This window comes from Fragaria vesca, linkage group LG6, assembly GCF_000184155.1.
Source record: "Fragaria vesca subsp. vesca linkage group LG6, FraVesHawaii_1.0, whole genome shotgun sequence".
NCBI classification, from domain to species: Eukaryota; Viridiplantae; Streptophyta; class Magnoliopsida; order Rosales; family Rosaceae; genus Fragaria; species Fragaria vesca.
Window position 1 is genome coordinate 14,503,583 of NC_020496.1, and position 12,767 is coordinate 14,516,349.

Consider the following 12,767-nt stretch of genomic DNA (forward strand, 5'->3'; position numbering starts at 1 on the left):
CAAAACAATCGCTCTACAGGTAAATCGACACAGTGAATACAAAAGCAGAAAGAAGAAAGAAACAAAGAAAGAAAACTCATATTGATACTCAGATTAAGCAAACATGAAAATTAAATCAAGCAGATGAAAGTAAAGTTTTCTTTCTTTGAAGACACTATATAATCGACAGTTTTCTTTATTTGAGTACATTGCATGTAAAGTTACAAACTTTACCTGAAAAACTGCTTAAAAATGAAACTCAAATCAGCAAGCTACATACTGGAATTCGGTGCAAATGATAAGCTCAATCTCAAATAGTATAAAAATACACAAAAATGGAATGAAAAAATTTTGAAAATTCAAAAGCACTCAACTTATCTATTTGATCTGAGCAGAGGATTGGGAACTTCCCAAATCTCTAGTCCCACGAATCCATCTTGGGGAAAATTTATTGCACTCTTTGCATTCAAACACCAAATTTCATGCCACCAAAAAAAATTCAAATTAAAACACAATAAAAATTCAAATGCAAACGCAAAAACCAATAAAGTGCATAACAACATAAGAATATACCTGAGAAACTAACAAATTGGATCCCGCCCAAAATCAACCAAACTCGACCAGGCACATGTTAACAAATCCTCCATAGATTTTCACTCAAAGATATCTCATCCGCTCTGCACCGAAAATGAAAAAAAAAATATGTATAGAACCAAAAGAAGAGGATAAGAAATACTGAACCAAACGAAATACTGCTCAAAATATGGACAAATAAGAACAAAATTGTCTTCAATGTTGGGATATATATAAATTTTTTTACCAAGATCAAAGGCCAAAGCGGCTTGAACTCTATTTGAATCACATAACACAGTTATGGGAACAAATTAAACCCTAGACAAAGAGCAATATGACAGCTCAGAACTATTGACCATGAAAAACAATCTTGAATTTGCTTCTTGTGATGATACACAGTTCACTTTTAGCTTTACCTGAAATGCAGGTGGCTGTGGGGTACTTCTTGACATTGCAGGTAATGATGGTGCTTAAGAATCTGTAACGACCAACAAAGTCCAGTGAATCAACGGATATAGATCGTGAATGAAAGCTGAGATCAGGCCATAACTTGAATATTACAAAAGTACCTTTTTGTTTACTGGACGAGCCTTAAACTTTGGAATTTTGGCCATCATCTCTTCTTCCAGCTCAGCAGTACTCTCTTCACTCTAACTGGAGCGCACACGCTGTGATGTCTCAAATTCTGGCTCCTTTGGTCTTGTTAAGGCTCATTTCGGCTTCATCTGAATAATAGAAACAACATCAACCTCTATAGCAAAAAAAATTTATTAAACCTGACCAAATAAATATATATAAAAGTGTAAAGAAGTGAAAGAACTTTAAGCAGGGTGAAGCTCCTTTACGTGTGAAAGAGAACCATTAGCATGCGGCAGCGACAAGTCTCTGGTACTTGATTGGAACCTGTTCATCATTTCTGCCATTGAAACAAATGGTGCTGCAGGTTCCCGAACCTAAATATGTAGATTGAGAAAGGATCAACTACTCAATTCTGATATTGCATAACAACATGGAGTGCAAAAGAGGGATCAAAAGTACAAACCGTCCTGTCCTCTTTTTGAGTTTTAATAGCAGTTGAAAAATGTGTGGCACTGTATAACCTAGTTTTGACTTGTGGAGCAATGTTTGGGTTAAGAATCTGCATTTTAAGGCACACAAGGAAAAACAGTCATGGGAAATGTCTAGAAATAATCTTCACCAAACGACAACAAAGAGGCTTCTAGATGTGAGTCAACACAAATTACAGAACTAAAAGTAACCTGTCTAGATCTTCCAGCATCCAACTTCTGCCGCTTAATTGCCTGATTCACCTGAGCTAACATGGATGTGCCGGTTGCATTTTTCACGTTCTCTTCTCTGTAAGTTTCAGTCAAATATACAATTAGGACATAGCACTGGCGTATAATGAATTCAAGAGATACCAGATAAAGTGAAGCACGCCAACCTTTTCATAGTATACGGTTTAATATGTGAAAAGTGCAAGTGACTTTTTCCCCTTGGCCCTGATGGGTTTCTGACCATACTTGATATCTTTTTAGCTGTCTGGTGGTTTTTGGAATAAAGATCTCCCTTCTTGGAATAATTCATGGGTGGCTTTGGAGTACTAGCTATGGAATTACTATTCTCCTTCTCATTAGTTATATCAGTTCTCTTATTGGAAGATACTGCAGCAGCCAGAACACTGCAGAGAAGAAACACAATGAGAAACCTTGGAGCTAGAAAGAGACCTAAGAGAGCATTAGATCAGCAGAAAGAGGAAAACTTACCTTCCATCATCTTTCATGCATTTGTCCTCTACTTTATCAGCAGAAATCTGAAAGGAATACATTAGTGATAAGGAGCCACATGTAATCACGAAAATGTGAATTGCAGAGAGTAAAGTCAAATTACCGTAGTGGCTTGTCTTGCACTGTTTTCATCTTTAGCCACCCTGGGAATTGTTTCTTCCTTCAATTCAGGAGTGATCTTCAAGTCAGCCTTTGTTTCATCAGCAGCTTTTAAATCAGAGGATGATTCAAGGTTCTGCAAAAGTTAAGCCATCTGAAACAATAAGCTAAAAGGTTCTCAAATTTCAAGGAGATAAAAGAAAAAATTGTACAAGATCACCACCTTCTGCATATGTTCTGCTTCAGTAAAGTCGCACATGCTCTCTACTGTAAAGGATCTACCAGTCTTGATTCGAGGCATGAAAGCTGCACAAACAAATGTGTCCAGAAAATAATCAAAACGTTTTCATATCCAAAGAACACAAGAAATCACCTTTTGGGATCTTTTCAAGTCTTGATGCTCAGTTTTTTCAACAAGCATAACCAGCAAAACCAGTCCTCACTCTTCATTCAACAAAATAAACCTTTAAGTTCATACCAGTACAATGTATAATCCAAAGGAAACTTAGTTGAGATGGACATTAATCAAATCACTGGTTTAGTATGGAGATTGGTTTCAAACTTCCAGCAGTAAGTGGTAAGGCCTATATCTTAAAGCTATTCTGTTATCCTAAGAAACGCATGGTTGAACATGTTACTTTTCATTAGCACATAACTAGTTACTAAAAGAAGTGGAAATGAATACTTATGTAACTATCACATGTCCACTAGTGTTGGAGTGAATCCTTAGGAAAGAAGCTCAAGTTCAAAACATGAGAGAATTATCACATGTCGAGCAACCAAACTTTACCAAAGTAATTTTGTGAGGAAGAAATACTCGCGTTCAAGAACTTAAGGTCACCCATCTACAGTAGATGCTACAATATAATCTTATGTCAAAATTCTAAATGTTGCATTGATTTTAATGTCAAGGCCGTATAGCAACATACAATATGCTTCGCACGAGGTCTTCAACAAGAGTACTTTTCTTGCTGCACATCCATACCTTAGTCCAAAATATTGGTTGCTTATTTCCAGTGGTCCTCATGTTGGTACTTTGTAAAGAGTGTGGGTTTCTCTCTCGTATTTTCATATGTAAAAGATAAGCATATGAAATGAGAAGCAGGTAAACTGATTTTAACAAATCACAATTGCACATTGATTTATAAGCAAAAAAAAAATAAGAACAAAAAATTTGCAAAACATTTATGAGGAGAGCAAGATACCGTAATTGAATAAATTTGCCATCTAAAGGTGCCTCGAAAGTTGTCCAAAAATGCCCAGTGCTCCCTATTTGATATAGATAAGCAGAAATGTTACTCCAAATTTAATAAAGTCAGACAGTCTGCAATAAAATTATATAGTTTTAGATAATAATGAGAAAAGAATAAAATGTTGCTCCAAATTTAGTCAACGCACCTTTACCAAAAGAAAATTCACAGAAGCAATTGAGAGGATAAATATGATACTTCCAAACAGAAAGAAATACAGAAAGTCAGAGAAATTCCACCTCCTTAGATGTAAAGTACTATTACAACTGCAAAACATATCAAACTCCATGCATAAGATAGGCCCCCTACATAAGATGGATATAGTTCTACAGATACCACAATAACTACTATATGAATAGGGTAAGATTAGTTAGCTTCCCATCACCTTCCTTCTCCTGCCTTTGAGGAACCCAAATATAAGAATATTAAACTTCTGCATTACCGAAACCCCAAATCAGTCTCCACCATTCAGTCAAAAAAATGAAGCATTCCCGGAAGCAGCACAACTCACCCGATCTTTCAGAAGAACAAGACACTTGAGTGAGATATCTGAGGCTTAGCCAAGCTTTCGAGCTTGATGAAACCCTACCGAATAGGGTGAACAACAAATCATACCGAATAAAAAAAAGTGTGATAATTAAGAATAAGGTTTACTTACTTTTTTCCTAAAAATTGGTCCATCCGAGCCTCCCATCTCCCACACTTATGCAAAGTCACTCTATATTTTAAGCTACCTCTAGGGAACTCGTCACTTTGTCGGGGAAGTACATCCACACATTCCTCCTTTGTTAAATTGCTCATCTGTTCAGCAACATATTACAAAAGAATATAATCGATCTTCCCTAGATCCTCAAAATCCCAAAAAAAGAAAAATGAATAGCTGGTTTTACTGTTGAAGACAAGTTAAAAACTGTTCAAAACTAGGATGTATGCCGGCGCGTTGCAGCTGGTTGTGTAATAGATATGTGCCTGTTTTTACTGATGATTTCATTGTTACACTACACAACTAAAAGAAACCCCCAATTTCATATTATAGAACTGGACTCGCACCTCTTCTCTTCCCACGCGCTGCTGCGGTCTTTTATTTCGAACCAATGACTTTATAGTTTTCTGTTAGTGTTGATCTGGATGCTGTTGACTGGCACTGAAAAACTGGGTAGCAAGATAAGGAAACAGTAATGTATCATTAAACAATGAAATTCAAAGGATGGCAATATTTAGAACAGTAACATACGAAATTTAGAATTAATGGCAAATAAAAGAGGGATGCTGATATTGCAAAAAGTTTAAGATACATAGTTGGGGATACAGAGATGCCATGCGCCAGGGGTTTGGTGAAGGTACGGTTTAAAGTTCCCCTACTGATTATAGAGGTACTTTGATAATAACCAAGTTCCAACTACTATTTGCAGCTCTTGCTTGTACATAAAAGCAGAGATGCATGCATACAGTAAATCACAATTCTCTTCCAAATTCATAATCAGATGAAATATATCAACTGCAGTATAAAATCAGATTAACCAAGTATATTCGTAGCTCTTCATTAATGAAAAGTATTAAAAGGTAATTAGATGTTGAGTTCATAACTAAGCCGGATGTGCAATAGAGTTAAAGATAAGCATGTGTGTACTGGATCCAGTATTTATGACCATTCTATTAATGACCTGTTCGTTTGGGGACAGATGAGAGTCCATTGATGACTTTAAACATCCCATCAGGTGAACTTACTATGTAAACACAACTTATCAAGCTGCTCCTTCAGGGTCTCGAGATCCTTCTCCAACATCTCCATCTCTCTCACCTTCCTTCTTTCTTGTCCTGTTAACAAATAACATAAAGTCAGAAGTGTACGATAGAGATATTATAATGAAGAACTACAAATGAACATGTAAATAAAGAAATTTTTATTGAAGCAGCATACAACAAACATCAATCCTCCTAAAACTGTTCTAAAAGCACATATCAACCATTCACTATATAAAATTCATAAGGAATTGTGAATTGTGGGTTCAGAGCAGAATTGTTTACACAACTAACCAATTGGTCAACATGTACAAATTATCAAGCTGAGCATATCACAGAAAATGGTACAGAGAACTACAGAATGCAAACATATACAATTCAGTATGGTCCATAATCAGATAATCCATGTAATTTAGTTATTGATAGTAGCTTGGTCAGGTTCTATCACAGCTACAAAATTCCTTAGCCTATATTTTGAAAGTAGTACCAAGGCGCTCGACCTAGAACTACAGTGTTTTTCCATTGATATCTTCATGGTGACACTCATGTAAATTTTCAGATGTTCCTTCACATCCCAGATTCTCAAAAAAAAGTATATTAATGTGGGAGAGGAACAAAGATAAATGGAAGTATGAAAAAAGATACCAAGAATATAATGGATAAATGAAACAGCAAACTCATAAATTCTCGCCTTGACCTCACTGTGTGACAGGAAGTTTCTTGAGTTATGAAATATCAATCTCATGCCTTCAACCTAGAAAGAAAACAAAAACTACTTAAGCTTCTGTATTGATTTCACAAAAAGATTCACATTCTGTGTTGATTTCACAAAACAGATTCACACATAGAGAATGCCTCTTACCCTAATGTGTAATTAAATGGATAGGCCCACTTCTGAATGGCATTATCAACTGGAAATTGAAATGCATAGGAGACATGAACAGAAAAAAAAGTTCCCACTAATTGAGAACAAAGAGTAAGTACAGAACTGCTGAATTGAGAACAAAGAGGTATCAATGCTGGTAGACAGTGACGATTTGGAGTAAGTACAGAATCTGGAAAAAATACTGAAGCTGGGAATTATATTGGCAAATGAACACTAATAATTGAAAAGCTTAAACCTTTGGGTGATTGGGTGGGAGAGGGAGATGGGTTTTACCTGAGGAAGATCTGAAAGTGATTGTGCTTGGAGTGCTCTGCGGCTGCTGCAACTTACACCACCATGGCTCTGCTTTATGGTTTCTGAAATTGTGGCGAGGTATAGGTTTTAAAGGCGCTTCAATGGGCCTCCCTCATATCTCTGAAGCTCATTCAAAGGATTTGGACTACCATGTCGAAAAGAGCAGCGCTTTAATCAAAACTCCCAAACTCCCAAGAGAGGTGATCAGCGAATATTGCCCGAAAATTAAACAAATAAGGCTAAGCCCATAAACTTGAATTCAGCAAGAACGGAAGAAAACATTCCCACCAAGCTTACAAAAATCTCAATTGAAACAGTTTACTTGACTAAATTATGGCTCCCTATGCTTGATCGAACACCTCCGGCATTAAAATCAAACCAAAAAAGATAGGCACAGAAACCTGAATTCAGAGGAGACAAAGCTTTACCGAAAACACCCAGATCCGTCAGGCCACAATCGCATAGAAAAGGAATCGATCGGAAAAAGAAAACAAAATAAAAAAACTACAACACAGGAAGACGCAAATTACCAATCAATGAAAGTTGAGGAAGACGCAAATTGAAGCATAAGATGAAGTGCTGCATAAGATGCAAATTACCTGGATCCATAAAAAAAGTCAAGTTCCTGCACCCCTGCTTAAATAAAATAAAAAATAAAAAAAAGAGCAAACACATCGGTAGAATCCATTATAAAGAATACACCAGAAAAACTATCTCTTCTAATCAAAATCCTCAAAACACACTTAAACCAAATAAACTACCAATAAACAAATCTCAAATGCAGAAACACACCAAGGCAGTGAAAAGACGTATCCCTGAATGAAATCAAATCAAATCAGCAACAGATCCTTACTTCAGAAACTGATATCTGCATATCCAAAAGTTCATGTCTCAACCATCTTTGAACAACCTGCGACAAAAACTAATCACAATTACTAAATGGTAGTAATAACAATATAGAGTAAATTGCTAGATTAATCTGAACCGACATTATACGGTTAAAGAAATTACCACCAAACAGAAGAGAATCAAAACCAAACAACCCACAGTTATTATCCAAAAAGACATCCTAAATATTCATCAACTGTTCATGAACACCTACTCTGTTTTCATTGTCATTTGATGTATCTCCAACAATGAGTTCTTTCATTTTCTATGAAGATTTGTTTGATCACATCGGATTCTTGAATTAATTAATGGTTCTTCATCTCCAAAATGCTAAAAAGAACACTTTTCTTTTTCTTCATCATTCTTCGTTCCACCATCGAATTGGTCCAGTATTGTGTCTGCATCTTTATCTTGAAAAGCTCCTGATGTTCTTTCATTCTCCAAGTTCTAGAAAAAAAAAAAAAAATCCATTTGTTGAGGATACTCGATTTCCATATGCTGCATACATGTGCAGTGCATCATTCATTTTAAAATGCATGATCAATCAAGCTCAGTGGGAATACAACTGAGGACATTGTATCATAATCCACGCTGCATAATCTAAGGAAGAAGTTTGCAACATTTTCTCAGTTGTCATTTGCAGATACCGTGAAAACATTTGGCCAGTTGCTTAAAAAATTGGCAATTCACATATTCATTCAACTGTAAATTCGATTCATGTTTAAAAAATTGTAAATCTAAATTTGTTGACAGAATAGCTAACTAACTTACATAACTGATATTAAACATCAAACACCATAAAAGCTTGATAGAAACTATTGAAAAAGAATAATTACGACAAAGATTCTGTATGCACTAATTACGACAAAGTTCCATTTGATTTTGATGACTTCACTTTTGGTGTATATAGTTTATTCTCATCACTAAAATTTTCTGTTGCTGAATTCAACTGGACCTTGCGACATAAGCCAATGTGTTTTTTCAATATTTTCAAAAAGCACAGAAGCATGTTCAGTAAATACCACTCGAGGAATCTTGTTATTCATGGGTACAAATTTCAATTAAATTTTTAGAGCTCTAACTTTGTAATTTATTATCAGCCCGGAAACAGCAAATTTGTTATCAGCAAATTGAGGAAAATTGGTTCATTTCTTACATAACTTCAAGTCTTGACAGAGCACACATAAAAAAATTCCAAACCAATCAAAATATATTTGCGTCATTACCTTATCTTATCCTCACTGCCAAAGAAGATAATTAATAAGGAATCAACATTATTCTGATTATGTTCATTGATTGAAGATGATAATTGGAATAGAATAATAACAGACTAAGACTTCAGTGTTCAGTGATTTAAAATGATAAACAGACTTAAGACTTGAAAGATTGAAGCTTCTATGATCGTGAGGCATCATTTCAATAGAAATAATATAAATACTACATTGCAAACAAATTAAAAGCAAAACAATAGGAAGATGCAATCTAGCAGCACAAAAGAGTTTCGTGCATTACAATCATAGTTAGAAGATAGAAGTTACATTGTAATAGAAGACAAAGTCAGATATAGTTGTAGTTTTTAACATCATACAAAAGATATAAGTTGCAGGTCACCATATAATTCACCTCATAATACATTACTGTTGTATAATTGTAATGTAGGCAAGCCTCTTTTAACATGAACAACTGGAAGATGTTTAATTACATAATGAATATATTTTATATTGAAGTGAAAAAGGAAAGGCCAATAACTCTCATATTTAGTAGTTGACTGTATAAGGAAATAAAAGAACAATGAAGTAGTATTTAATATTAATTTGTTAATAAGTCAAGCACTGTGAGATTGAAATTAGCACTAAACAAATGACCGTTGCATCCAAATCTGGAAGATGATGACAGTGTATTAATCTGTGAAGCCTTCTTACCAAATCAAAGATCTCAGTTATGTAAAAGAGCAAAAGAAAAAAGCTGAATCAATAGTGTGTAGTCCTGACTTCTAACCATTGACATGCTGTTAGTTCTAATACAAAGGCAGTGAGCACAAACGGATTAAGTTCCCCAATAACTCTTGTTTCCATAATTTTGCTCACTATTTATTCCAATCAGATTTCATCTCAAGTGCCAAACATAATCATAATAGTTTGATAAAAATAAAGAGAAAGTTGTCATTCAATGGTCAACAATCATGATGAAGATTACCACGTAACTATGGAAAAAGGTCGGGTTTGAGCAGCAAGTGAAGAGATATCAGGATGTTGGCATTACCTTATTTGCTTCTTTGTTCCTTCTACAACCGGAAGACGGTTACTGTGATTATCTTTCATCTTCTTGAAAGCTTCGAGTATCAAGTCTTCGAGTATCTTCTTCAACTCCATCTTTCTTTTTAGAATTTTGGCAATCTGCAGTTTTTCTGCAATGGACCCTTCAAAGACATATGAAGGAAATTAATGATACTTCAAAACTAAGTACTTAAACAAACAATTAAACAGAGATGAAGAAAAACAAAAGACAAAAGAGTTTTCCTACCTCGAAATGGTGTTCCGTGTGGCAAAGATTTACACGAAGAAAGCAAAAAATTAAGTTAGGTCTGCAAAATCAAGCAACACATAACAGTCCCCTCACAGAGTTATCCAGAAACATTTACAAACTAAGGTTCATTATAAACATTTACAAACAATCCTCTTTGATTATCTTAGAAGTGCTCATGAATCAAGACCAAATATTAAAAAGGCAATTACCAAAGCAATAGGGTGAGACTGAGGCACCCAATCTTCGTCATTTATCGCACTTCGATCACGTTCTCTTTTTCTAGGGCTTGATTACTACTTCTACTTCTCTATTTCATTACACTCTATTTAGAAATGGTAACAGATCAACCGAATCCATAAATAAAATGTTCAATACCAAAATAAACTACAAACCTTTGATGTAACTTGGGTCCGATCTGATTAGTTCCTTCACAAAACCAACTCTGGCTACGATTGAATAAGACCTTTACGAAATCAAAACAAGAACAATCATCGTTGCAAAACTGTAGTAAATATCAACCACCAACCAATGTGATTCAATGCCGTCAGTTTTCATGTAGGTAGTTTTACCAATTTTTACTGGGGAGATTAAACAGTACAAAAGAAATCAAGAACGTGTTCTAGGGTAGAGCAACTGAATTTTAGTAGGAGTTGGTAACTTTTTTCTCTCCTTCAAACGTGGTCATGAGTTTGTTTCTAATTGTGAAAGGGATTTCTGGATTTAGAGTTTGTCTATTTTATCCTCTATTTGTTAAACTCAGCTTCATGCAAGAGGTTTTCATGTAGGGGCAATTATGAGGATATCTGAAAATTTAACCATGACCAGTTCCATAAGCTAAATTGGCCAATTAATAGAGATAACTGACAATTTGAACTAATAAACTCGTGTTATGCACATGAGCACTCAGCTTTCCTAAGTCAAACAGGAAATTCCAAGTCAACTCATTTCATAACAATTAGGAACATCTAGGGTTTTCGACGGCTCTATGTGTGGGTCTCTTCTTTAAGCTCTGAAAGAGGGCATGGGATTTGATTTGAGGTGCTGGGAAGAAATGAGGAGGAAGAACGTGAAGATTAGGTTATTTGAGTTTCTTTTTCTGTGTGCGGCTAGGTCTCCCCTCTTCCAAATGAGATGATGCGTGTGTGGCTAGAGATTTGAGGATATAATGAATGATGTGGCATCTTGTGATTGGTTGAAGAGGGAAAATGAAGTGATGCCGGTGTGCACGTGATGGTCTCCTTCCCATTTTGCATAATTAAACAACTCATTGATTAATTTGTAGTGCCGCACGTTTTGGGTGGGAGAAGTTAATTAAGCTCTTAAGCTTAATTAGTTAGTTAACTAATCAAGCTTAATTGCTTAACTAAGATAACTACCATCTCGTCTTTTTGCCAAAAACTCTTCTTTGCTCCAAGTTCGAGTCATTTCTCTCATTTCCGTAACTTCCGTATATTTCCTACAAAATAAATAAAAATAGATTAATTACTATGAGAATTAGCTAACTCATAGTGTTTAAGTAGTAATTAAGTGTATAAAAATACACGTAATTACACCCCCACACTTGAACTTTGTTTGTTCTCAAACAAATTAAATAAAACATAAACCGAAAACTACTAACTTAAACACACAAATGCAAATTAGTGGTGCTAGCAAGTCTTTCCAACCATATCCTCGGGGAACTAAATTATGTAAATGACAATGAATTGATCAAGCATATGTATAGGTCTCAAAAATTTATTAGGTAATTAATATATAACATGTAAAAGATGTTTATGTTCTAGCCATGTGTCAAACCAATTTACGACAAGTAAGTACGACATACTAAACTTGGATTAACCGCTAAACTCACAAGGATGCACTAAATATTTCCGCTCAAGTGTTTAGGGCTAATTGTGTTTCACTTGATAACAATTTCGCAAATTTGGTCTCTATAGGCTTGCTCTTCTACCGCATCTCCGCTAGGTAGCTTCACAACTTTCAAGATTATGGGGTATTTTATTTGGTTAAAATGGGGTTAAGGGCATGTAGCTAATATAAATGAAGGATTTGAAAATAATAAGTCCAAAGAAATCGGTGAAGTAACTCTCTCTTGTAGAGATATTAGAATTTTGCTTTCAAGTGCTAGCTCACCCTCTCTATTCCCAATAACAACCCACTAACAAGACTATACAATTTTTTTTTCTTCTACATTTTCTTTTCTTTTCTTTTTGTCCCTCTATTTTTTTTTCACATTTTCTTTTCTATACAAAATCACCACCCCCACACTTATTCTTTTGTAACCTCACACTATTGAGTTTTTCTTTCTTTTCGAAGCACTCGAACATAAAGTTACTCTCTCGAGTTGTTTCACCAACTACCATGGAAGAGTAGGATAAAATGTATAGGCTAGGTAGGAATTTGTGGTGCTAAAGAATAAAAAGGCTAAGTATATACATAGGCTCAAAGTGGCAATCTAATGGTATATCATTTCGGGCACATGCTTCTTTGGCCATGGTGGTTATTACTCCTAATGCCTCAATCTTTTTCATCTCGTCATGAACTAGCAAGTTGCCTTGAAGGGTATGAAGCAAGTTCTAGAGAGACCGTAATCGCAAAATTGGCACACATGAAGAAAAAGTAAATACGAACAATGCATATTTATCAAGAAGGCTTAAAATCTCAAAATAGGTATGCAAGTCATACAAGTCTAGATATGCTTTCCCTACTTGTCAAAACTAGCACTCAAGCATACAATCACATGTC

General features: G+C 35.1%; 1 protein-coding gene across 1 annotated transcript in view; it reads right to left on the reverse strand.

The window, feature by feature from the left end:
* Positions 1 to 1,140: 1,140 nt before the first annotated feature.
* LOC101311785 (protein TPX2-like) overlaps positions 1,141 to 12,767 on the reverse strand; it is a 75,017-nt gene continuing 63,390 nt past the window's right edge. Inside the window, exon 7 of the mRNA XM_004305364.1 lies at positions 1,141 to 1,227. Coding sequence (XP_004305412.1) covers positions 1,203 to 1,227 — 25 coding nt within the window. The 3' untranslated portion in view covers positions 1,141 to 1,202. The remainder of the gene's footprint in view (positions 1,228 to 12,767) is intronic.